The sequence below is a fragment of the Ochotona curzoniae genome, unplaced genomic scaffold (genome assembly GCF_017591425.1).
Source record: "Ochotona curzoniae isolate NIBS_2020 unplaced genomic scaffold, NIBS_Ocur_1.0 contig_2305, whole genome shotgun sequence".
NCBI lineage: Eukaryota > Metazoa > Chordata > Mammalia > Lagomorpha > Ochotonidae > Ochotona > Ochotona curzoniae.
The window spans coordinates 177718-205567 of record NW_024465411.1 but is presented as its reverse complement, the minus strand read 5'-3'; the positions used below and the strand labels follow the sequence as shown (position 1 = coordinate 205567).

The following is a 27850-nucleotide window of genomic DNA, read 5'->3' as shown; positions in this document are numbered from 1 at the left end:
TTTCTTCCATTGATTATTATAGTTTTTTATTAATTACATTGCATTATGTGACACAGTATTATGGGCACTGGGATTCCCACAGCCCCTCCCTATACCCTCCCCCTCTCCCCCCGTTGGATTCCTCCACCTTGTTGCAGTATTACAGTTCAAATTCAGTCGAGATTCTTTCATTGCAAGCATATATCAAGCATAGAGTTCAGCATCTTATTGTCCAAGTAAATTCAGTGGTTTCTTGAGGAGATCATCTCTGGTCTGAAGGCAGAGATGGCAAAATAGCATCTCGATCAATTAAAAGCCCCAACATAACATAAGCAACAACTTACAACATTATGGAGTCAATTGGCACGGAATTGAGTCACCAACATGTTAAAACTTGCAAGTTCTTAACCACATCCTATGACTACTTCATTGACATTTCAATGTTAGTTTACATAAAACTGGCTGCTATACACCTTAAATGGTTATAGGGTACTATTCAGCTGTCCTGTGTCTATTTTCATTTTAGTATTTAGCAGTTTATAGTGTTGAAGCATAATTTTTATTGAACAGATTTTAGTATAGTCTAAACTGGCTTATAACTCTAACCAGGCATTTGTCAACAGTTGAGGTGCAGAACAGTTTTAGGAGGGGTATGCAGAGAAATTTCAGTACCACAGTGAGAAGTAACTAATCTTTGTGTCCCACCTAGTAAGGTATATGTGGATCCACGCTGACCGTTTCCTGTCTGCTTCTAAGCTTTCCTTGTTGTTCTCTGTCTATCTGATCTAATTTTCTTGTTTTGTTTTGTTTTTAGTGGGGGGCTTGGGGCAACCCTGATGGTCATTGCAAGAGAGGGAGGAGATCCAGAGTTGGAACTAAGCAAGGATCAGAGAAAGCTCCTCTCCCTAGCCCCGAAGGAAGTTTACTGTTCTTCTGTTTCTGCGGACCACTCAGGGCTCCTGGCTGTTATTCTGATGACCTTGGATCCTGCGAGGAAGGATTTGGGCTTCTTCCTTCCCATGTGGTAGATCCAGATGGGGGTGGGTGACCTCAGAGTTCTCGGGCTCCAAAGGCACTCCAATTCCCCATTGTCTCCTGGCAGTGGGATGTAGTCCTTGGTGCCCGTACTGATAGTCCTTGGGTCCTATCAGTCCTGTGGATATTTTAGGATTTAAAAATGAATTCTGGGGCCTAGCAGGATAGCGTACTGGTTAAGGTCCTTGCCTTGCACACAGTGGGATTCCATACAGTCACCAGTTTTTATCCCGGTGGCCCCGCTTCCCATCCAGCTCCCTGCTTGTGGACGGCCTAAAGCTTTGAGACCCTGCACCCGCAAGGGAGTCCCAGAAGAGCTCCTGGCTTCTGGCTTCTGATCAGCTCACCTCTAGCTATTGTGGTCATGTGGGGAGTGAACTATCGGGCAGATCTTCCTCTCTGTCTCTCTTCCTTTCTGTATATCAGCCTTTCCAATAACAGTAAATAAATCTTTTTAAAATAATGAATTGTGTAATTCCATAGAATCTTTCTAAATTGACTGAGTAAACTAAGTTGGAAGACATTAGGTTTTAACAATCAAAACAGCATTTTTTCCCAAATCAGTGTAGATCATTGGAATGATTTATATATATTTGTTTCCTTTCATGTGAAACATGTTATTTACTTTCCTATGCCCTCAATTGTTTTTATTCTGAGTTAAGCCGTCTCTTCCTCATAGTTTTTCCAGCATTCTATTTTTTATTCATTTAAAGTACTCTTAGCATTTTGCTTTTACGTTGAAGAGTTTCATTCAGATATTTGTCTACATATTTCTATTTCTGTATGTTTGAGTCATAATTACATAATTTGTAATTAATCACATTAGAAAAATCCAAATATAATATGCAATAGTTATATTTTCATAACATATTGCTATATCAATTGCTTATTTTTAATGTATATTTATATTTTTAATTTTAACCATACTAAACTATAATATATTCTAAAACCATATTTTGTCTTTTCAGTCATTTCCTCCATGTAATAGTTGAACTCAAATTTTATGTCAATAATGTTTCTATTACCTACCCTCTTCACATATGAATGTCTTAATAAAATTCATTTAAGATTTTTCTTTTGTCATATCGACAGGTATATTTCAATGTCATGCTAGTACATTCAGAATATTTGTACAGTCATTCACATTTCTGTTACCCAAAAAGAAGCTCCCCATGCACATTAAAGAATTATTCCTTTGTACCAACTTTTTAAAATTTTATTTTTAATGTTCACATAGTTAACAAGGATGCAAACTCATGAACCATTGATTTCCTTTTGTTCTATAGCAAGGGCGGGGAAAGAGAGCCAACCCTACCTTTAAGCTTTGCATCTAAAAACTACTTTTGTCATAATTTGAGTGCACTTACTTATAATGTTGTATGAAACATAAAATGTAATATGTGGCCTTTTATGTCCAGCATTTTTGACTAAACCTAATGTTTTCATATTTCACTTACATGGTGTTTAGTTGTGTGAATGAGTTAAAAGTTGTTTTCCCATTCACTTATTTGATGAAGGTGTAGGTGGTATTCATCTTTCCTGATAGGGCCCCTGTAATATATTCCTTATAGCACATATAGAGTTTAAGTGAGTAGATTTCTTTTTGTACACATGGTAGTGCAATGGCTGGAATACCAAATTCTGCTTTTTACTTTTTGAAGAACAGTAATATACTTCAGTCCCTGTAGCATTCTAATTTTCTGTTGGTAAATTAGAGAGGGTTACAATTTGCATTAACACCAAAGTTTTCTATCTTCCCATAATTTTTATTTTAACTCAAGTAAAAAATTTGAATTATGTCTCATGAATTTGATCCACATTTTCCTTCTTGTTAAACATCTTTTCATGTATTTGTTGACCATTTGTGCTTTTCAAATATCTACTAAATTGGAAGAACAAGTCTTTATTTTTGCATTTGTGTGAATCTAGAGCCCTACTAAAATAAAAAGTTAGAAATAATTTGTTTTACTTTTTGATTGTCATTTCATATATTTATATTAACCTTTAATATATAAACTTCTAAAGTTTGAAGACATATTTACCTGTGTTTTTTCCTTTGTTAAAAGTAGAGAAACTGAATGTTAAATAATCCTCAAAAAGGGAAAAAATTCAAAAACAAACAATCTTCACTATTGAAAGACTAAGGATTGGAGATCAACAGCGAAGTATAATTTTTATCATTTTTATTCAGTGTATTATTGGCGGTTATAGTCAGAGCCCATTAAGCAAATGGGAAAAATAGACATCTGATCTGGAAAGCTGAAGTGGAATATCTGTTAACACATAACATGATCTTAGATATATGAAATAGTAAAGGCATACTCCTTGACCCAGAATACACCTGGTTTTTTTGTTGTTGTTGTTTTGTTTTGTTTTTTGTTTTGTTTTGTTTTTTTTTGTATGAAGGATACATTTGTCTGGCATTCTGTTATAGAGCTTTAAGCCATCATCTACAATGCCAGCATATCACATATCACATAGGTGCTCAGGTTCAAGTCATGGGTATTCCACTTGTAATCCGGCTCCTTACTAATGTACATGGCTAAACAGCAGAGAATGGTCCAAGCGCCTGGGCCCAGAATCCATGTGGGGAAACCTGGAAGAAGCTGCTGTCTAAGCACACAGCAGACATTTGATCCACTAGATTTCTTTGTGGATGCCAGTTTATTACTTTGTTACTTACGTACCATCTAGTTTGCTGCTAAGTTATCTTGGGAAGCAATGGAAGATCTGGGTCCTTATGAGCGTGCTACCCATGTGACAGATTTTGGAAGCTTTTCACTCCTTGCTTTGGACTGGCCCAGTTCTGGCTGTGACAGCCATCTTGGGAGTGAAATCGGCGGATAGGAGCTTATTGTCTCTGTGTATAACTGCCTCTCAAATAAATATTTTTTCATAATATTTGCTAAGATGTTTTAACACAATAAATACATAGAATCACTTTCTAAACTTTACGCAGAATCACAAGAGACCTGTAATATTATTTTCCCCCACCCCACCCCAAATACTAAGAAACTAAGCTGATTGCAACAAATGTACAATGTTCCCAGTAGTATTTGATGCCAGAACCTGGTGCCATGAGAGGAAGAGTATCACCAAAACTAAAGCTGTTAGATATTTCTGCAACTGATCCACTGAACTTCTTTCAGTGCCAGCCTCACATAACCCCATAGCCTTGTCTAGACATGGGATGATTTTCTGATTCGGCAGTGTTTGAGAGCAGGAAGTAGCCTTTTATGCCAGATAAGGAAAGGGAAACCCTCACAGAAAAAATCCAAATCGCAGAAACAGGAATAGAGCTAAAGCAACTGAGGACAAAAATGTAGAAGCTGATGAAAAGAGCAGTAAAAATGAAAAAAAAAAAGTTTTAATTAAATTATTTGACCTTAAGTCAAAAGAACAAAACAAAACTCACATTGAATATTGGTATAAGCTGAAAATGTAAAAGCTCTTAAGACTCAGCTGAACCTTACTTTATGTATGACCATAAAACTTTAAAAACTGTCAAGGTAGCAGGTTTATTTGAAAACTAGAGGAGAAACACAAACATTTGGAATATTACAACAGGCAGTGGAATATCCTTCATTTACCAGACAGTCCCCAGCTAGACAAATACAAATGAGGAGGCTGCCACATCAGGTGTTAAAGCCCAGGAAGAAAGAGAGTCCGGATGAGGGCTGCAAAGAGGAAACGTTGATGATCTGAAAGCTCTATGGTTTAATTAGGAATGTAAAAACAAACAAATCTTTTGCCACCTTTACTTATATTAGTTAACTATTACCTAATAAGCTCACACATGTTGTGTGTTTAGTCACAGAATTGGGTACAATTAGTTCTACTAATTGGGTAAAATTAGTAATGCCATTCTACAGATCATGACAAACAGCTTGCAATCAAAGGAAAATTTCTACAGAAGCAAATAGAAAATAACCTGAGATGATATATTAAGACATGTTGCTTGACATGCCAATAACTAGACACAATCTTGCAGGACATCCACTGAAATATCACACTTTTTGGCATATGGATTCTTTATTTTGATAATGACCTGTTTTGATGTTTCAGTATTTAAGTAATCATCCTTATGTCAGATTTTCAAACGAGTTCATATATAGATTATATGTAATATATGTAATATACAGCCTTAAGCAATGGAAAGCAGCATCTGTGTTAGGTGTAGGCATTCAAAATAGCCAAAATGGAAACAACCCAACAGATGAATGGGTAAACCATCAAATGTTTTTCAGCCTGAAATTCTTTCTCTCGCTCCCTCCCCTCACCATTAGTCCTCATTTTATATACACACAGTTGGGACTAAACCATAAGTTCAATTAGATTGCCTAAAATTGTTGTCACACCAACAAGTTATGGTAACTTCTACCATGTAAAATCATTTCTACTATGAACTTTACTTTTTTGTTTAAGTCTGTACATGGTGCATATTTTATTTCATTTTTTGAGGTAAAATCTCAGTTTGTACTATCTTTTCTGGTAGTACATAATTTATATTTATTCTAAGGCTACATATATATCTCCATTCATTTTTCAGACTTTGGGGTGAACCTGTTAATCTCCGTGAACAACACGATGCTTTAGAGTTTTTTAATTCTTTGGTGGACAGTTTGGATGAAGCATTAAAAGCTTTAGGCCATCCTGCTATACTAAGTGAAGTCCTAGGAGGTTCCTTTGCTGATCAGAAGATTTGCCAAGGCTGCCCACATAGGTAAATATTTAATTGTTTTAAGTATATGCTTTTAAGTTCATATTTTCAGAAAATAGGATAAAGGAATATATTTAATTATATTTTTAGTGTGTGCTTTTCATCTTTTCAGAAAATAGCATAAATAAAATTAGTATGTGTTAGACTTATAAAAAGTAGAATGGGACCACTCTCCAAGTGGCTGCAGTGGCGAGCACTGAGCCAATCCAAAGCCAGTAGCCTGGAGTCTCCTCTAGGTCTTCCACAAGGATGCAGAGTCCCAAGGCTTTGGGCTGATCTTGACTGCTTTTCACAAGGTCATAAGCATGAAGCTGGGTGGGAAGTGGAGCAGCAGTAGAGAATAAAACTGGTGTCCATGTGGGATCCTGGTGCATGCAAGGCGAGGCCTTCAGGTTACTGGGCTAATGTGCTGGGCTCATTTCTCATTCATTTAAAATGCCTTGGCTAATACTTGGGGTATGTTATACAAAACAATCTATCAAGAGTAAATAAATAAGTGGACAACTTACCAGTACACAGGTTAAACCTTTACCTACAATAGTGACATCTCCTATCAGAATATTTGTTAACTACACTTTCTCTCCAGCTCTGCTAATTCACTGGGAAATCCATATAGGGAACCTTGATAGAGTGCCTGGATCCTGACGTAAACCTGGTCCAGCAACCAGTTGTCTCAGCCATTGGAGATTGAAGCAACACATGGAAGATATATTAAAAAGGAAATCTAACAAAAAGAAATTGATCTATTAAGATGATCAGTAAATTAAATAACAGTTGTATTGGTCCGGAAAAGACAGTTTCTACTTGCTTTGTTGCAGCTTTATTTTGAAGCTTAGCCTCACTTTTTATTTATGTAAAACTTAGTGTGCAAAAATGCATTAAGACAATGTTTTCTACAACCAGCCATTATATAAACACAGGACATAAATATGTAAGTGGAAATAATTTGAAATAAAAAGTAATATTGCTTAACAAGGAATGTTTATCAAGTTATACCATTGTTTTTCAATCTATTTATTTATACTTTTTGTCATATTAGAATACTGCAGTTTTTAAGCTTTGTTTGTTTAAACCACAAACTTTAAGAGTGATTGTATCTGTTGGTTCACTTCCTAAGTGGCCAAATGGCTGGAAATCTTGGTCCAAAGCCATAATTCAGCAGGGTTTCTTCCAGGATCTACCACCTATGAGGCGAGGGTGGGAACAAGGAGTAGGCCATCTTCTGCTTCTTCTCACATGCATTAATAGGGAGCTAGATTGGAGCTGTGGTATTTTTATTGGATGCCAGCATCCCATGAAGCCATTTTACTTTATGTTTTATTATTGTTTTTATGTATTTGAAATATTTTCATAAAGAAAGAGACAGAGAGATCTTTTCACCCTAAATGGCTGTAACAACCAGAGATAGGCTGGCTTGAAGTCAGGACTCTGGAAATTTTTCCAGGTCTCCCATATGGGTAAGAGGATCTCAAGGTCTTGGGTCACCCTCCTGTTTTACCAGGCCATGAGCAGGGAACTGGATAGGAAGTTAAAAACCATTGTCATCATGGGTTGTGGGCACTATTGGCAGCCTTAAGCCACAGTGCTGCTCCACACATTCATTCTTAATTAAAGATACTTATTATTTCACTTATTTTAGCCTGCTTTTGGTCTAAAAACCTTTTTTCATCAAGTAGAATGCAGTAAAAAGCATTTGGCATTTTTTTTTTTTTTTTTGATCACCAAGTTGTTCATGTTTTGGTCTCTTTTGAAAAGTAATGGTTGGGCCCAGCGCGGTGGCACAGTGGTTAAGGTCCTCGCATTGCACGCCCGGGATCCCATATGGGCGCCAGTTCTATCCCAGCAGCCCCGCTTCCCTTCCAGCTCCCTGCCTGTGGCCCGGGAGAGCAGTAGAGGATGGCTTAAAGCTTTGGGACCCTGCACCCGCGTGGGAGACCTGGAAGAGGCTCCTGGCTTCGGATCGGCATAGCATCGGCCATTGCGCTCACTTGGGGAGTGAATCATCGGACAGAAGATCTCTGTCTGTCTGTCTCTCCTCTCTGTATATCCGCCTTTCCAATAAAAAAATAATAAAAATAAATCTTTTAAGAAAATTTAAATGAAAGAAAAGTAATGGTTTATTATACTAAGTAAAATTTGCCCAGAGCTCAAAACATATCCCAGAAGGACTTGTATCATTAGGTAATAGCAAGATGACTTGAGTTCCATACCTGTTACAGTTCATTACTGTTTAGAATATCATATTTTCATATACTCTTTAACAGTGATATATTTTCTTTAAGATATCTGTTTTTTTTCTTTGTAAGTCAGTTTATGATTTCATTCCAGCTGACTCAATATATAATATATAAATGATTTAGGGTCCTTTATTTTGATTATATATAAATATGATCCTTTATCAAAATAAAGGACCCTAAATCATTCTTACATTAATGATATAATAAATGCTGAAAATATACATTTTTTTAGCACATTCACAACTAAAGGCAACATACAGAAACCTGAGGAACAAACTTTTAATTGTATCTCAAATAATTTCTTTAGATATGAGTGTGAAGAATCTTTTACAACTTTGAATGTAGACATCAGGAATCACCAAAATCTTCTGGATTCTTTGGAGCAGTATGTCAAAGGGGATTTATTAGAAGGTGCAAATGCATATTTTTGTGAAAAATGTGATAAAAAGGTATGTGTTAAACAGGGATATTTTTCTTAAACATTTATTTTCATTTGACAGGCATATTCAGAGAGAGAAGGAGAGACAAAGATGCTCTATTCCCTGGCTTACTCCCTAGGTGGCCACAGTGTCCAGAGCTGAGCCGATCCAAAGACAGGAGTCAGGAGGCTTTTCCGGGACTCCCATACGGATGCAGGGTCCCAAAGCCTCTGGGCTGCTTTCCCAGGCTACAGGCACGGAGCTGGATGGGAAGCAGAGCAGCCGGGATACAAACCAGAGACTATATGGGTGCTGGTGCTTTACTAGGGGAGGATTAGCCAATGAATCATTGTGCTTGCCTCAAGCATTATAGGTTTTAAAAAATAATCATTTAATAGAACTAGAAAGCAGCAAACTAGTTCATGCTCATCTCAAAATTACCATCTGAGTTGTTTCTACTTAATTGTGATCATAGCCAAAAGAATAACCAACCTAATAACTAGTTTAGTTTAGAGATGTGTTTAATGATTTGTCAGGAAATAAGTATACTGCTGGAGTTTGAAAAGTTTGCATCTTTGCTCTAAAATAAATTGCTACCTAACTCCTAAAATTGGAAACCCTGTTGGAAGCATTCTCCCTAATTTTTTATGTATGAGTATCACACTTAAAATCTAAGAAGTTTGCTAATTATATATTGTTGTAGGTTAATTTTTAAGCAGTCAACTAATTTTATATTGTCTCTGGGCATTTAGTTTGTGGGGTGAACAAACTGCAGGGTTTGAAGTCAGTATACAATATAAGTAAACTGTCTTCGTTCACTATTCTTCAAGTTGCTGTTACTTTTTAACCTAAACACTTGTTATATTGGCATTTGGAAGATTTGGTGATTGCCACGTAAGGCTCTGTGGATTTTTTTGACACTCTTAATTCATATCTTTTAAATTAAAATAGTAGATAGTATTTTTCAAAGGACATTGAAGATTAATATAGATTCAGCACCTACTGTAATTACCTGGTGTCTTACACAAATGTTAGCTTTTTTATTGAAAGGCTTAAAATTTTTTTCAGTTTACTTACAGCCAGTTTTATTTAGGTGTAAAGTCACTATCAAAGAGCTATTGTTGTTAAGCTGCTGCCTTATGCATGGCTCCCGCATCACATAAGGATGCCTGCTCAAGCCAGGCTGTTCCAATTCAGGTTTAGCTACTGATAAAGTGCCAGGAAAGAGTAGAAAGTTATCCCAATCATTGTGCCCCTGCACTCATGTGGGAAACCCAAGTGGAATATCCAGCTGCTGACTTTGGCTTTTCCCAGACTGCGCATTGAGTCTACCAGCGGATGAAAAATTTGTTTTCCTCTTTTTCCCTTCCCTATAACTCTGCCTTTTAAGTGAATAACTTAAAAAATAAAAGTAAACATCAAATAAAATAACATTCAGGATTTTTTGGGCCAAATGGACCCAAACATTCAATAGCACTGTCTGTGTATAAAACTGGTTGTTGTAATTTGCAAAAATAAAAGACTACTTGTGTAGTTCTAATCTTGGTAACCATTTTTTTAAAATAATGATTACATGGTTGATCGTGGTGGGAAAGGATTGGAGTTTAGGGAAAACTGTGTAAAGTCATTGCATCCCAATTTTCTATTTGTTCTTATTGTTCCTGGAGTAAGGGGAGAAACAATGGGGGAATACCACTCATGAATGCACACATCCCAGCACCCAGGGACAGGAAACGGCCACCTCATGTGAACCCAGAGTCTCAATGTGTACATATTCCTAGGGTTTTGTCCAAGTGTTTTAGATAGTTCTGAAATGCTACCAATTTCAACAGTCCCAGGATGATGTCACCCTCTCAATGTCTGTTGGTTCCTATCCACCGAAATTTTTTGCTGGCATCATTTAAGTCTTGGTAACCATTGTTTAAAAGTTAGTTACAATGAAAAAAGAAAAAGTCAGTTACAATGAAATTACGGTAGTGCTATTCTTAAGCTTTAAGTAAATCTAAATTGGTTGAAAACGTTATAGTTTTTAAATTTTATTTGGATTACAAGATAACATGCATGTGTATTTTGCCTACTACAGGTTGACACAGTAAAGCGCTTGCTAATTAAAAAATTACCTGCTGTGCTTGCTATCCAACTGAAAAGATTTGACTATGATTGGGAAAAAGAATGTGCAATCAAATTCAATGATTATTTTGAATTTCCACGTGAGCTAGACATGGAACCTTACACGGTTGCAGGTGTTGCAAAACTAGGAGATAATATAAGTACAGACAGTCAGTTAACTAAAAAGAATGAGCAGTATGAAAATGAGACAGTAAGAAGCACAAAATACAGACTTGTGGGTGTGCTGGTACACAGCGGTCAAGCAAGTGGTGGACATTATTATTCATACATCATTCAAAGAAATAAAGACAAGCAGAAAGAACACTGGTATAAATTTGATGATGGAGATGTAACGGAGTGCAAAATGGATGATGATGAAGAAATGAAAAGTCAATGTTTTGGTGGAGATTACATGGGAGAAATACCTGATTATATGATGAAACGCATGTCATATAGGAGACAGAAAAGATGGTGGAATGCATATATACTTTTTTATGAAAGAATGGACACAATAAGTGAAGATACAGAGATGATAAGATATATATCACGTCTGACTATTACAAGACCCCATCAGATAATGATGTCGCCAGTTATTGAGAAGAATGTACGGAAACAAAATGTGCAGTTCATGCATAATCAAATGCAGTATAGTTTAGAATATTTTCAGTTTGTGAAAAAACTGCTTACATGTAATAGTGTTTACTTAAATCCTGGTCCAGGTGAGTTTCTGGAATTTACTTATTGATAAAGTATTGTTTTACATGTAGGTTCTGAGTAGATATCAAAATCTGTTTTACAGCTTTTTCTACAATTTTCATCTTTTTGTTGAATTATGATTCAAAGTTTGTGTAATGAGTCACCATTTTTTTTTTCACTATTCTGGGCTAGCAGCCTGCTACTACCATAACATACCATAACACTAGCCCAGATTTTATTTGATAGGAAATTTGAAAATAAAATACGTTTGTACTTCTCTTTCAAAGGACAAGATCACCTGTTACCTGAAGCAGAAGAAATCACTATGATTAGTATTCAGCTTGCCGCTAGATTCCTGTTTACTACTGGATTTCACACCAAGAAGATTGTCCGAGGACCTGCCAGTGACTGGTACATGGCTCTGGATTTCATTTGTATTGTCTTTATAATTGGTTTTGACTGTTTATGATATAACATGATTTGTTTTTCTATCATTTTTAAATTTCAGAAATCCAATTAAATGCTCATATTTGTACTAATCACAAAACTCCTGCAACAGTCGAACTACTAAATTCAACATGACCAAATTTAGACATCTAAATTTGTGAAAGTATTAGCTTTTAGTAAATTCATATGAGATTTAAAAATTAAAAAAAATTTTAAATGATATGTCATAAGTTACTGTTAGCTGAATTCAGCTGACATATTAAATATCTTGGTTTAACAGCTAAGTCTTATTTATATTTGGAGATGTTACTTTACTTTGAAAAAGTTAGCAAAAGTTTCACAGGCACTTTACATATTCTCATTTCACTCATTTTGTTACCAGAAACAGAGGGCTTGTCATTCATTAGATATTTCTGCTAGAAACAATCATGAACCTTCATTGTTAGGACATCCATATTGTTTGTCTTGAAACTTCTCTTCCCTAAAGTAATGAAAACCAGTAGATTGATACAAAGTGATACTCAATTAGTATTTCTGTTGCAGGTGTGATGTCCTGTGCATTCTCCTCCGTCACAGCAAGAATGTACGTTTTTGGTTTGTGCATAACACACTTTTCAGTGTGTCAAATCGTTTGTCTGAATACCTTTTGGAGTGCCCTAGTGCAGAAGTCAGGAGTACATTTGCGAAGCTTATAGTATTTATTGCACATTTTTCCTTGCAAGATGTTTATTGTCTTTCAACCTTTACATCTCCAGGACCTTGTAGTCAGGTAATTATGTAATTTCCTATTAGATATCAAATATCTGGAAATAAATTTTGTATTTTCCCAATTCAGATAAATTAATATATGTTCTTGCACCATTAAAAATCCATTAAAAATTTGATACTTCACCTTATACCTGAGTAGATTTTTTCCCATGATTTTAATTTTATAATGGTTTACTTTAAACCTTTGTTGAGTAACTTTAACACAGAGAGTCTTGTAGATTTTTACAGTTGCAATAGCTGCAAGGATATGCAATGAAGTTTGTCACAATTCCTTGTTCTCTTTTAAAAAGAAAAAGCATCTGTTTGTTTCTTGCCATTTTGATAAGCACAAAAAAGATTTTTAAAATATATTTTATAAAGCATTATTTCTTTTTCTTGGAAAGTTAGATTTACAGAGGGAGAAAAGACAGAAAAACACATATTCCTTCTGAGGGTTCACTCTCCAGGTGGCCACAATGGCCGGAGCTGAGCTGATCCAAAACCAGGAGCCAGAAGCTTCTTCTTTCAGGTCTCACACAAGGTGCAGGGTCCCAAGACTGACCCATCAACCACTGCTCTTTCAGGCCACAAGCAGGGAAGCTGGATGGGAAATGGGATAGCTGGGACATGGACTGATGTCCTTGTGGGATTACAATACTGCAAGATGGAAGATTAGCTTTTGAACCATAGTACTGGTGCCCTAAGATTTTTTTTTTTTATGTAAAAAGAATTATACTGTTTCTATTTGGTATTGTTAGCAAAATAATGAATATTTCACTCCTACAGGAATGTGATAGCTTCAGTTTGAGTGATCATTTACTAAGAGCAGTACTAAATCTCCTGAGAAGGGAAGTTTCAGAAAATGGACGTCATTTACAGCAGTATTTCAATTTGTTTGTGATGTATGCCAATCTAGGTAAGGAATTACATAATTCTGTTTTTTTATAGTTATAAATTAAATGATGGAAATGGGTGTGATCAGGTGATGAGATAATTCACTTTAAAGTTGAAACATATTCCATAGTCATATTCTAAAGCATAAATGAAAAATTTTAAACCTTTTAGTGATGTTTTTCATCTTGAACTATAATTTAAATAGCTATATTTTTTTCTGACAATATTTAACGTAAAACTCTGTTTCTCATTCAGGTTTTTATTTCCTCAGTGCCATTTACTAAAAGTATCTCAAATAATTATGGTACTTACCAGTTTCAGAATTTACTTGTAAAGGTATTTTTAAAGAAACTGAACTAAAATTATTAATGCTGTTATGTATTAATGATTAGCTAATCATCATCAATAATTATGAAAGTAATAGTACTATTAATGTAAAAATCACTGTGCATCTAATCTTAATTTTAAGGTACATAGACGATATTTACAAAACTGCTCTTAAAAATGTGTAATAAACATGGCATAATTTTCAGTACTGTCAACAGATCCTCCTTAAAGTAATCCAATATTTCTCACATTACTTGTTTTTTGTTTTGTTTTTGTTTTTTTAATTTTTTTTTTTAATTTTGAAAATCCTTACATAGTTAATTAGGGTAAAAAGGTTCAAGGGCTACAGGAAAGTGGAAAGACTATTATTTTTTCCATATTGTTTCCTTCATGTTTAAAGGGGGGTATTAAGGGAGAAGGCCCACCCAATTTCCCACCCACCCCAGGTGCCGGATGTGGGGCATGCTCTGAGGGTCTTGCTCAAGTGGTTTTGATAGTTGATCAGTATGAATTGCTGCCAATCTTGCCACTCCAAGCATGATGAGGTCTTTGAAAAATCCACTAATTGACACAGTCCATCATAGCTGAGATGGTTGGTTGACCTGTTCTGTCTTCTTCACATTACTTGTTAAAATCTTTTCCATAGAGACTTCATCATGTTTTCCTAAAATATGCTAATGCCATTGTGTTTTGAAAACATTTAAAATTTTGCTTACTGCTGACTAGACTGCAGAAAATCAAAGGCTTATATAATACATGAAGTCACTTTTTTCTTAAAGGAATGGAATATCATTTGATGGGTATATAAATGATTTCAGTAGTGTTTTATTTTGCAAAGAAAATAAAAATTCATATTTTGTGAAACATGTCACATAAGATATCAAAAATACTAATTTGTTGACTTTTCATCTAAGGTCACAGTAATTAAAACAGGCTTAATTGATTCAGACATTTGGCAGTTTTGTGCAGACTTTTCAAAAAGCATAAAAGGCCCAGAGCAATAGCCGAGTTGCTAAATCTTCCTCTTGCATGCAAGGATCCCGATGGGAACCATTCATGTCCTAGCTGATGCACTTCCCATTCAGCTCCCTGCCTGTGGTCTGGGAAAGCAGTCAAGCACAGCTCAAAGTCTTGGGACCCTGCACCTGTGTGGAGGACCCGGAAGAACTCCTGGCTTCAGATTAGCTCAGCTTCAGCTGTTGCTGCCACTTGGGGAGTGAATTAATGGATGACAGCTCTTTCTCTCTGTATATGTGACTTTCAGTAACAGAAAGTAAATATTTTTGAATTAAAAATTAGTATACACATTTTTATAAAGTTTTCCCTGTAAATCTGGTAGTCAACTATTAGTACGTTCATGTTTTCTCAGAAAAAAATTCTACAGTTTTTCCTTTTTCATTTCTAGCATTTCTCTTCAACATGACTGTAACTGAGAGTAATATCAGGTTTCAGGATTTTTTTTGTATTTTAGAAAGTTAAAACAATGCATTTGCTTGTAACATATTTATGTAATGATGCTAATATGTCAGCACCCTACAATCATAGATGTTAATATTTATGTAATGAATAAGGAATGTTTACCTACAAAGAACTACAAATCAAACCTTAACAACCTAAGTTAAAAGAATGAATAAACTACATGAGAAAATGAGTTGTGTCATCAAATTAAGAAAGATTTTTTAGGGTCCTGGCACAGTAGCCTAAAGGCTAAACTTGCATGTGCCAGAATCCCATATGGATACCAGTTCTAACACCAGAGGCCCCACATGCCATCCAGCTCCCTCACTGTGGCCTGGGAATGCATTTGAAGAATAGCCCAAAGCTGTGGGACCATTCACCCCCATGCATGGAGGCTGCGGGCTCCTGGTTTCAATGGATATAAAAATGAAATGAATCTTTAAAAAGTAAAAAAGGAGAATCAAGGTGGCAGTATAGGATAAGGAAACATTTAAACAGATGGAGAAATATTAGCCAGTGTGAAGCAGAGAGGGCAAATTCCAGGAAATAGGAGAGGACAGAATGACGGCAAAAGGATACCTGGAAACTGACAGACAGGAAAGCAGGGGAAAACAATGGTGTGGTGTTGCAGTGACTGATACTCCAGTGGCATTCAGCTAATGGCGATCTGAACTCCACCAGAAACAAAGTGGGAAGGGACTTGCACTGGGAGATTGGGAGGTGAACCCAGACAAAGAACTGTCTGTCCTGCTGGTATGTTTGTTTTAACCAGGAGCAGAGACAGAGCAGCAGGTCCCAGATGTGCACTGGTCCCACAGGAAAATAATACTGGCATCATATAGGTCAAAATAGGTCCATTTGGCCCTCAGACCTAATGGCCAACAGGTTCCCGCAAGATAACCATCAACAACAACCCAGCTATATAGGACACGTGGTGTCTACCTAATCCTGGGACCTGCTCCAAAGGAAGTGGGAAAAGGTTGTAGACAGCAGTGCAGCCTCAGCACATTATCACAGGAGGTGGAGAGTGGTGAGCCAGGAGCTGAGGCTACGGAGATCACAGTGGAAATCTAACATAAGAACCCAGACCTGGAACTCACTGGAGGGAGTGGTAAAACTGGCTACAAACGAACACCATGTGCCAACCACAATAAGTAAAATCGAACAGTAGTCCTGTGAGTGACACAGCTTAGAAACCTGCACAAAGAGAGGAATATGATTACCAGAAGTACAATGATATAGAGCAAAAGAAGAGACAGAGGCACAATGAATATTACTGAAAAATCCCCTGCAAAGGAGCAAACCCCTTGCCAACCTCAGTGTTAACTGAGGAAGACACTGAGAGAATGGAGAGGATACAGAATTCAAAACACTTATTATAAAGCTTCAGATCCACAAAAAGAAGCATGTAAAGCAGGCATTGAAGAAATTTAAGGAATACGTCACACAGGACATGAATCAGACAAAAACTGATATATCAGATATTAAGAGTACAGTGGAGCAAATTGAAAGTACACTGGAGAGTCTCCAGCATAGAATGAAGGAGGCAGAAGAAAGAATCTCAAAATTAGGATATTTTTCCAGTCACCAGGGGAAAATAAACAAAAAGCTAGAAGCAGTAGTGGGTCAAGGTAAAAAAAAATTTTTTTTCAAGAATTAAGACAAACTATTAAAAGGCCAAATCTAAAAGTTACCCAGACTGGCAGGGTAAGCTGCCAGCTGTAATACCATATTGTTTATGTGTGCCATCAAGTACTGGCGGCACTATTCTCTCTCTCTCTCTCTTTTTTTTGTATTAGTTTATCTTAGTTTTTTTATTATTATATTCTTGACAATCTTTACATAGTTAATTAGGGTAAAAAGGTTCAAGGGCTATAGGAAAGTTGGTAAGATTATTATTTCCATATTGTTTCCTTCATGTATGTGAGGTAAAGGGGATATTGAGGGAGAAGCCCCACCCAGTCTCCCACCCACACCAGGTCCTGGATCAGGGCATGCTCCGAGGTTCTTGCTCACATGGTTTTGATAGTTGATCAGTTATGAATCGCTGCCAATCTTGCCACTCCAAGCACGATGAGGTCTTTGAAGAATCCACTCAATGACTTAATCCATCATAGTCTCCATTTGTCTAGTATTTTGTTGCCAACATATAGCTGAGGTAGTTGATGGACCTTTTCTGTCTTCTGTCTTTTCTTGGTTAGGGCTATGAGTCTGGCATTTCGATCCCCAAAGAAACTTTGTCTGAGGTGTCCCCAGATTGGATTCTCATATGTGTTGGCAAGTACAGGGCCTGGCACAGTCCATCGTCCTGATCAGCTGGTGGTTGCAATCACTAGGCTGGTTCTGTTAGCAGCCCCGACTTCACTGGAGCCAATGGGGGTTGCAGTCCAGCCTGGTTCTGCCCAGCACACACTCGGCCCTCACATAAGCCAGTAGGGGCTGCAGCCTAGTTGGAGCAACCCACGGTAACCCCCCAGTAGGCCCGCCCCCTACCCTGGTTAGCCATATGTGCAGCAGACGAGTCCAGTCTGTCCCACATCCATTTGGCTCCCATACATGTCAATGGGTACTTAAGCCTAGTTCCATCTAACCAGGCTCAACTATCCAGCCCTCACAGATGTTGTTGAGTGCCTCTCTGTCTAGCCACCCCAGCCCCTGTCCTACTTTTCGTGCCCTCCCGTGCAAGTGGTAATCCAGGAGGGAGGAACCCACTGTTTCCCTCCCAGGCCTCTCACTCCAGGCTTGTGCTCTCTCCAGGTAGTTCTGTGGTTTGACTTGACAGAATTAGGTCCCAGTGCCAGCTTCTGCCAGCTGATGCCGTGCCTAAATCCCAACAACCCTCACCCACTCTAATTTTGTTTGCACCAGGAGGAATAATCAGCCTAGCCTGGCTTTTCCCTGATCTAGTCCATATGAGGCACACACGTGTTGTAGCCTTGTTTTGTCTGGTCTGTCCCCCATCCCAGCTCACACTCTCCAGCAAGGGGACCATCCCTTATTCCTCTGCCGGCTCCGCCCCCTCCCTTCCTGGTTCTGATGCTTGCTGGTTGGGCGCTATGGTCATATCCAGTACAGGCAACCTCACCTTGGCATTCCTTATTGTGCACTGGTTTTTGTCGCAACTGAACCTGGCTCGACCCACACTCTGTTCTGGTGCTCGGATTTGCCAGTGGATGATGTGAGCTGATTCAGCCTGGTCTGCCCCCAGCCCATGCCAAATGTATGCCAGTGGGTAACTTCCCATGGCCTGTTCTGGGCTGTTTCCTATCAGGCTTTTTGCACTCACCTGCAGGGTCTGTGTCCTGCCAGAGGAGTTGCCCAGGATCCTCCATCAGAACCTCTCCCAGTGCCAGATTTCGGGCATACCAGGGGGTCCATGAGCCAGCCCTAGATTTGATAGCATTAAACCAAGACAGTTGAAATAGGTAGCAATAGGTGGAGAAATGAGAAAGTACATATAGGCATTTTGTGTAGGCAGAGAAAAAAGAGATTAGCAATTTTTAATTTTATTACTTGATTTACCTTGTGTCATAGTGAATTGTTTTGGGCTTTTAAAAAATATTTATTTATTTTTATTGGAAAGTCAAATATACGGAGAGACAGACAGAGAGGAAGATCTTCTGTCTAATGATTCACTCCCCAAGCAGCGGCAATGGCTGAGCAGTGCCCATCCAAAACCAGGAGCCAGGAGCTCTTCTGTGAGTGCAGGGTACCCAGGCTTTGGGCCTCTCTCATCTACTTTTCCAGGACACACCAGGGAGCTGGATGGAAAGTGGAGCTGCCAGGGTTAGAACCGGTGCCCAAATGGGATCCTGATATGTTCAAGGCGAGGACTTCACCCGTTGTTCTATCATGTCAGGGTCAGCTTGTTTCAGAGTGAATTGTAGTGAGCCTTTGCTAAAGTCACAGAAAGTATGCATTTTCCTTAGCGCTCAAGTAAGATTTTAATGACAGACACACAAATCTTTATTTCAGCATTTTAAATGCACATAATCCTATTTAAGTCAATATGTATTTCATTCTGCACTGACTTTTCTAAACAGAGAAGCTAAGTTTTGTGGGGTTTTGTTTTGTTTTAAAAACAAAGTCACAAAGAGGAGAGACAGAAATCTCCCATCCACTGGTTCACTCTCCAAATGGCCATCATAGCCATAAATCAGTGGGCTACTTCAAAGCCAGGAGCCAGGGAGCTGCTTCTAGGTCTTCCATGTGAATGCAAGGACCCAACACTTGTGTCATCTTCCCCTGCCTTACAGGGTACATTAGCAGGAAATGGATAGGAAGTGAAGCACCCAAGACTTGAAATAGTACCCATGTGGGAAGCTGGCACCAGAGGCAGAAGCTTGGTATCATATGCCATGACATTACTTGCAGGAGATAAGATTTTAATCATAAAAATGAATGCAACTTTGCTAATTATCATAGCACTATTGTTTCTTAACCTTCTTGCCCTTCTTTTCTCCATTCTTTTTATAGGCATGGCAGAAAAGACCATCTAAAGTTGAGTGTACCTGGTATTTTTATACAGTATTCCAAATTTATGCTTTCTCTCTTCTTACAGGCCTGGCGGAAAAGACACAGCTTTTGAAGTTGAGTGTACCTGCTACTTTTATGCTTGTTTCTTTAGATGAAGGGCCAGGTCCTCCAATCAAGTATCAGTATGCTGAATTAGGCAAGTTATATTCAGTGGTGTCTCAGTTAATCCGTTGCTGCAGTGTTTCATCAAGAATGCAATCTTCAATCAACGGTAAAGTAGAATGTTTCATGTTTTTAATTTTTCAGTAATGAGAGTCATATAATACCTTACCTGTAGTAATTCTTAAGATATTAAAATGAAAAAAACAAATATTTTATAAAATCTAGAATATTTCATCTTAACTTAAAATAAATAGTATATACATTTTCATATGTTGTCTCCAGTTTTAGTATTTATATTTTTGCATTTTACCATCTTAGAGTATCTAGTCATTTAGTGAATTTTTAGTGTATTAAGGAAATATAATTTCAAATATGTATTTTAGGTAATCCTCCTCTTCCTAATCCTTTTGGTGACACTAACTTATCACAACCCATAATGCCAATTCAGCAAAATGTGGCAGACATTTTATTTGTGAGGACAAGGTATGTGAAGAAAATTATTGAAGACTGCAGTAATTCTGAGGAGACCATCAAATTACTTTGTTTTTGCTGCTGGGAGAATCCTCAATTCTCATCTACTGTCCTCAGTGAACTTCTTTGGCAGGTTAAAGGAAAATAAACACTTATAAGTCTATTTTTTTTTTTTTAGTAATTCTTCCAGTAAGTAAATTAATATTTTACCTCTTTTTAGGTTACATATTCATATACATGTGAGCTTTGGCCCTATTTGGATCTACTTTTGCAAATTTTACTGATTGAAGATTCCTGGCAGATTCACAGGTAGGTACTCCTTGTTAACATTATTTCAGTTTCTCAGTTTCTTAAAAGTAACTGTCAGGGGCCAAAAATATTCTCACCTTTTTAGCTCTTTTTAATGATATATATATATATATAATACATTTTAAAATTCCTACTGCTATTTCTTATCCATTGTTAATTTTTATTGTAAATTGTTAATTTAAATTTAAATTGTTAATTTCCTTGCATTTAATGTTTTTATTTTGCACTTGAAAGAAAACTAGCATACACAGGCTTCGGATAAGTATTTAATTATACAGTTTTAATTATGTTTTAAAATTAATTATTGTAGAAATATTTAGTAATTTATAAATAATCTTTGGCCTATACATTCTGATACATGAGAAATCATTACTAATTTTTTTGTATTTAAATTGTCCTGCTTACAGTCCTGTAAATATATTCCAGCATTGGTCTACAATAAAATTCCGTTTGAAAATAATGGCATAGAATTTACTGCCAGCTCATCTGATGGCCTTAGTTTTTTACAATATGATCTCAGAATACATTTATGTTAGGAAAATATATAAATATTTTCTGCTCTCTGTTAGACATTACAATAAACAAAGGGAAAACCTGAATATGCAATTAAGGTTTCAACTCAGCAGTGTTTAGAGATTGACATTGTGGAGTTAATAAGTAATTTACCTCGTGCAATGCCATCTTCCTGTATGGGCACCAGTTCTTGGGCTAGCTTCTCTTCTTCTGATCCAGACTGTTAGCTGTCCATCAGCAATTACTTGGTGCATGGAGCCTATAGTAACACATGTGGACTGCAGACTGGTGGTCAATAGCTATCATTTTATTAGTGGCCACCAGACTTTTTATAGACCAGGGGTTACATAGCATAAGGGAGGAGATACTGAGATTGTCTAAGGAACCCATTGTTTCTATTTCCTTGTCTGGAAGTCTTCTGTTTTGTATATCCCACCAAGTGTTCTCATTCACATCCACTCAGTTTTCTCATACCATGATGTCCAATCAGTTGCACAAATGGTATTCATTCAGTTCTCATACAAATACTATCCTATCAGTAGTAATCCTGTGTGCTGGTTGACTTTCTAGGGTCACAATGTCCTTCTACACCAGGTCTCTATTAATGGCCTGGGAAAAGCAGTGAAAGATGGCCCAAGTTCTTGCAATCATATGACAGAGCAAGAGGAAGCACCTGGTTATGACTTAAACCTGGCTCAGACCTCACCATTTCACCCATCTAGGGACTGAATGAGCAAATAGAGGCACTCTCTTTTTCTTGGTCTCTCTCCCAAATCTGAAATAAATAAATCCTTTTTGCAAAGCCAACTGCAATGAGATAAAAAATATTAAGACCCAACCTATAATTATTTATGTTACATGCAATTCAATTGGTATTTTAAAATTTGTTGCTTTTCAAATAGCATGTTTTTGATTTGTTTTTAAACATTTATCTATTTTTATTAGAAAGGCAGATTTTTAGAGAGAAATAGACAGAAAGATCTTCCATCACATTCACTCCCCAGATGGCCACCAAAGTCAGAGCTAACTTAATCTGAAGCCAGGAGCTTCTTCCGGTTTCTCATATGGGTGCAGGGTCCCAAGCCTTTGGATCATCCTCTACTGCTTTCCCAATCTACAAGCAGGGAGCTGGATGGGAAGTGGAGCAGGTGGGACACTGACTGGCACCCATATGGGATGTCAGCATCATCATGCTGGACGTTAAATAGTGTGTTTTAATGGTATCTACTTTTTTGTTTTTAAAGAATTCTTATAGGCATTATAGGGCTTATTCCCTTAAAATCCCCCTTTATCTCACATACAAGAAGGAAACAATATGGAAATAATAGTCTTACCAACTTTCCTGTAGCCCTTGAACCTTTTTACCCTAATTAACTATGTAAAGATTGTCAAAAATATCATTTAAAAATGGAAAAATTAAAATTAAAAAAAGAAATCTTATAGGCATATGTAATATAATTTGTGATTTCTACTGTTTGCTTTACATCAGTTAATTGTGTCTTGTAATATTGTTTTAGACCAGGAAATGGTAATAATAGAAGAATAAGTATTGCATGAATGTAGATGAATTGGAATTACCATACAAAATTAGTAAATTACTGCATTATTAAGTTCAATTTAAAATATTTGATATAATGAGTATTTGGTAAAAATTATTTGCAGCAGTACAATGCATGATATTAACTTTTGCACAATAGAAAGAGACAAGAAAATTTATGTTAGCTAAAATTATAAGCAATTGATGCCAGAAATGATATGGAAATATGAAAATTAAGTATTGATTATAACTGAAATTAAACATTCCACTAAAGTTGCCAGAAGAAAAGAGCATATGCATATGTTTTTATCAGATATTATGAAATTTTAAATTCAGAAAATTTATGTATGAATGTTTATAGGGAAAAGTGCTTTTGCTTGGAATGTATTAAAATTCCATAGCATATTACAAAGCTGCAGTTGAGTCTAGAATAGTTACAGTTCACTGGAGCTGAAAAGAAATAATTGATAACTAGTATATCAATCAAATTTTAGCAGTGTTGCCAGGGTTAATCTATACAACAACATGGATTCCAAGTTCAAGAATTCAGCTTTTTAACTACAAAGTATGTCATTTTTATAGTCCATGGGTTCTAGCTTCACCATCTGAAATAAAATTTTGTCAAAACTAATTAGAAGTAAATTGCCCTAGGGCCTGGTACAATAGCGTAGCAGTTAAAGTCCTTGCCTTGCACATGGCAGGATCCCTTATGGGCAGCAGTTCTAATCCCGGCAGCCCCACTTCCCATCCAGCTCCCTGCTTGTGGCCTGGGAAAGCAGTCGAGGACGGCCCAAAGCCTTGGGATCCTGCACCCACGTGGGAGACCCAGAAGAGCTCCTGTTTCCTGGTTTCAGGCTGGTTCAGCTCCAGCCATTGTAGCTGCTTGGGGAGTGAATCATTGGATGGAAGAGCTTCCTCTCTGTCTCTGTTCCTCCCTGTATATCCACCTTTCCAATGAAAATAAATTAATCTTTTTTAAAAAAAGAAGTAAATTGTACTACACTTAAAAAAATCCTGTAGTTAACTCTAGTAGAAATAATATGTTATTTCCTTAACTCATTTATTATAGATCACTTGAATTTAATATAGCAAAATTATTTTGTATTAGTAATCTGGCAAATGTCTGAAACTTAAGGTGACCATGCTAGCCAACTCTAGATCTGAAATATTGACAATCACTTGAATTGTTCTGTACTTTTTTCTTTTATCTGTTAAATTAATTTGCTGATGCTACCTACTAAGAAAATTAACTCTAAGGATACTATGTATGGAAACACATAGCAAGTGACATACTGTAGCTCTCAGTGTTACCATCTATTGTATTTGAACCATTTTTTTATATCTTATTATTTGTCAGAATTCATAATGCACTTAAAGGAATACCAGATGAACGAGATGGACTGTTTGATACAATCCAACGTTCTAAGAATCACTATCAAAAAAGAGCATATCAATGTATGAAATGTATGGTGGCTCTGTTTAGCAGTTGTCCTGTTGCTTGCCAAATCTTACAGGTAAGAAAGTTTTTATCCTTACAGTTTTATGCAATTTTGACTTTAAGTTAGATTACTTTAAAGAAAAATGAAAAAAAATTAGAATTAGCATTTTAAATTGACATGAAAATGTGTCTAAATTTCTTAAATTTATAATTTTATTTTATTTTCAAGAGTAATGTAGATCTTAAAAGAAAGTGGACCTGGACAGTGGAATGGCTTGGAGATGAACTGGAAAGAAGACCATATGCTGGCAATCCTCAGTATACTTACAATAATTGGTCTCCTCCTATACAAAGCAATGAAACATCAAATGGTTATTTCATAGAAAGATCACAAAGTGCAAGTATGACACTTGCAAAAGCTTGTGAGCTCTGTCCAGAAGAGGTAAAAGAGAAAAGTAAAAATTAAAGTTTGAATTAGCAAAAAATAGAAATGAAACATTAAATTTCTTCTGCATGAATTCCAACATTTATTAGTTTGTTTCTTAAACATTTTATTATTTCCCTGATAGCTAATATGTGCTTGCTTTTAAGAGTGTGCTTTTGAAAACATTGAAATTTAAAAAGATGTTTCTGGAAGAATTGAATTATTTATTTTTCTTAGTGAAAAATGTTAAAGTCAATTTAGTAAATTTTAAAAATGTTTCTAGATTGAGATTAAAATACCAATTTGAACTTAATTTTATAGCTTAATTTTTTATCAGTAAATTTTTTAAAACTAGGAACCAGATTTCCAAGATGTTACAGATAAGGATGAAATATCCCCACCCAAACGTGCTTCATTGTATTCCCATTCATCTGGATCTATGTATCAACAAGTAAGCAGGAATTATTTATATTTTTATGTGAAAAGCAGTTTTTGTGCTTTATTTAAAGTATGCTTCATTTGTTCTTAAATGTTATTTGATGGTTGTGATTGAATGATAATGAACAGGTTTGTGCCAAAAGAAGAAATTATTAGAGTTGTATTATGTTTCATCTTACCACTATGGTATTTACCCTGTTTAACTGGACATCTGCCATGTGCTAGTAATAAAATGTATACCTGACATCTATGTAAAAGGGTCATTCTTAAGCTTAAGAGCGAAAGTAACAAATGGCAGTGAAATGGTTTTTATTTCTCATTAAGAGATGAAAGAATAAAAACAAAAAACCAAACTCTCATCCTCTTTACCTATGCATACCACAGAAAATAGAAAAATGATATAAGTCTCCAGATTAATATCAGGAATAAAAACACCTGAGTAATACCATCTGACTCTTCGAGTTGACATTGGCAACAAATTAAAATTTGGAGCCAAAGATGACTTTAGAACCTAGGATTTTAATGTAGGATATTTTTTTTATCCACTAGGTGTAACAGCCATTTTTAAAACTTTTATTAAAGTCCAGCAGAGTGATGCAATACAGTTGGTCACCAGCTAAAATGCCAGAATGCATACTCAGTCTCTGCTGTTCCCCTTCCAGTCCAAGTCCCCGTTATTACGCCTGTCACTGCCACTCATCTTAGAAGGCCCAAACAGAGTTCTGTTCTCCTGGGTTTGGCCTGGCCTAGTCCTGGTGTTGTGGCCATTTGGGAAGTAAACCAGCAAATAGAAGATCTTCCTGTATCTCTGCCTGTTAATCAGTCTACTGTGTAAATTGAAAAATTATTTTCAGCTTTACAAAATTATTTGCACCAACAGTGATACACTGACATATCCTTCTTTTTACTGTTTGGGAAGATTCTTGGAAGTTTATCTTAAGTGTAATTAGTGATCCATCCAATTTTCTTAAGGCAGTTATACTTCACAGGTCTTATAATGACTGAGAAGTTCTTGGGAAGAACAGAAGTTACCATGTCTGGAGTCTTAGAATTTGGTGTGTTACATTATAGTGGGACTGAAAAATTTCTGTTTCTAATAAATGTCCACATAATATATTGTTGCTGCTTATCCAAGGAACACATTTGAAAAACTATTTTGGGGGGCTTGTGCAATTTAGCCTAGCAGCTAAATCCTCACCTTGTATCCACAGGGATCTCATGTGGGAACTGGGGATCCTGCACCCACATGGGAGACTTAGAAGCAGCTCCTGGCTTCATATTAACTCACCTCTGGCAATTGTGGCCACCTGGGGAGTGAACCAGAGGAACGGAGATCTTTTTCTCTCCTTCTCTCTGTTAATTGCCTTTCCAATAAAAATAAAGAAATCATTAAAAAAAAAAAACAGAAAAAGGAAAAGCCATTTTTTAGCACAACTATTGGGAGTAAGACTTTTTTTCATGATTTATTTTTATTGGAATGGCAAATCACATTCTTGGAGAGAAGGAGAAAAGGAGAGAAAGATCTTCCATCCACTGATTCACTGCCCAAATCACCCTCACAGCCAGAACTGGGCTGGTCCAAAGTCAGGAACTTCTTCCAGGTCTCCCACGCGGGTGCAGGGTCCCAAGGCTTTGGGCCGTCCTCGACTGCTTTCCCAGGCCACAGGCAGGGAGCTGGAAGGGAAGTGGGGCTGCCAGAGCTGGCATTTGAAAAGGGAGAATTTAGCCACTGAACTATCGGGCCAGACCCAGAATAAGACAAACACTTTGTGAAAATAGAAATTAAATATCATCAGAAACTCCTAGTTTTGTGTATGCAAGCTTCCTCAAAAGTTTTTATGTGCTTGTTCCTTACAATTTAGCAGTGTTACAACTGCTAGAAGAGTCCTTTCTTAAACTATTGCAAATAAAATACTTCCAGAGCAGGAATAGGAAACCAATGAAATATTTATGTCCTGTGTCATGGGCCTCACATAATGATCAACTTAAAAATTAGGCTGTTTGTAAATTACTGGTTTTGAGTTCTGCCTGTTATTGCCCTTACTGTGCCAGACCAAATAATTTTATGAGCCATATACAGTGCACAAGTCAGATATTGTCCACTCGTATTTTGGACAGACTATCTCATTATTATAAATTTTAATTGTAATAGATGAAAAATTTGACATTTTGATCTCTATTTACCCTTGTAGAATAACCATGTGCATGGACTGCCATTGACAGGATCAGCAGCACTTCACTTGAGCACTCAGAAATCTGACCAACAAACACAAGAATATTGTGAAAGCAGTGAAGAAGTTAATTCACCTCAAATCAAATATCCATCAAATGCACACGATTAATTGGTTTCCTTAAGATCCTACTCTCTTGCCTTAACATTTTTCTAACTTTTTCTATGCTTGAGTGGTATTTAAAAGAGGAACTGCTCAAAATCTACATTGAGACTATTCACTGTCGTATATTCTCTATCAGTTTGTAAAAACACAGGGTAAAGTGTATAGTATTTTATAATAAAGGCTGATACTATGTTAATGGCAAAGATGTACAAATTGAATGAATGACTATTTTTTAAACAAGAACCATTTTTGAAATAGATGTATATACAGACACAAAATTAAATTCACTTTGTGCCCATTGCATTATATACAACTAGTCTTGCTTCCTTCATGACAGATGAATGCCTTTACCAAAAACAAAAAACTTTAAAATAAGCCTTTCTGTATGTCAATAATTTTAAATTTTAAAACATATAACTTAAGTTATATGTTGATGTGAAAACTTACGATGTAGCATTGTTTCTAAATATTTTTCTTTATATTTTTATTTTGATGTTAACAACTCAAATTCTATATTCCTATTGGAACATTAAGCATGGCTTCATAGCAGCTTCTTGTAGCCAAGGAAACTAAATTATTTGACTGACAACTGTTGTCCCAAAACAGCAGCTATATCACTCAGAGTTATCGTATTTAATATAAAATATAAAACAGTGAAGAATGTTACAGTTTTTATTT

The 27850-nt window shown here is 36.5% G+C and overlaps 1 protein-coding gene across 1 annotated transcript in view; it reads left to right on the top strand.

Moving 5' to 3' along the window:
• LOC121151242 (probable ubiquitin carboxyl-terminal hydrolase FAF-X) overlaps nucleotides 1-27407 on the top strand; it is a 135513-nt gene extending 108106 nt beyond the window's left edge. The window contains 14 exon segments of the mRNA XM_040972517.1: nucleotides 5564-5737; nucleotides 8279-8420; nucleotides 10474-11218; nucleotides 11483-11606; nucleotides 12186-12411; nucleotides 13176-13305; nucleotides 19630-19815; nucleotides 20090-20310; nucleotides 20398-20486; nucleotides 23894-24050; nucleotides 24204-24416; nucleotides 24754-24849; nucleotides 27029-27152; nucleotides 27155-27407. Coding sequence (XP_040828451.1) covers nucleotides 5564-5737; nucleotides 8279-8420; nucleotides 10474-11218; nucleotides 11483-11606; nucleotides 12186-12411; nucleotides 13176-13305; nucleotides 19630-19815; nucleotides 20090-20310; nucleotides 20398-20486; nucleotides 23894-24050; nucleotides 24204-24416; nucleotides 24754-24849; nucleotides 27029-27152; nucleotides 27155-27315 — 2788 coding nt within the window. The 3' untranslated portion in view covers nucleotides 27316-27407.
• The last annotated feature ends 443 nt before the right edge of the window (nucleotides 27408-27850 follow it).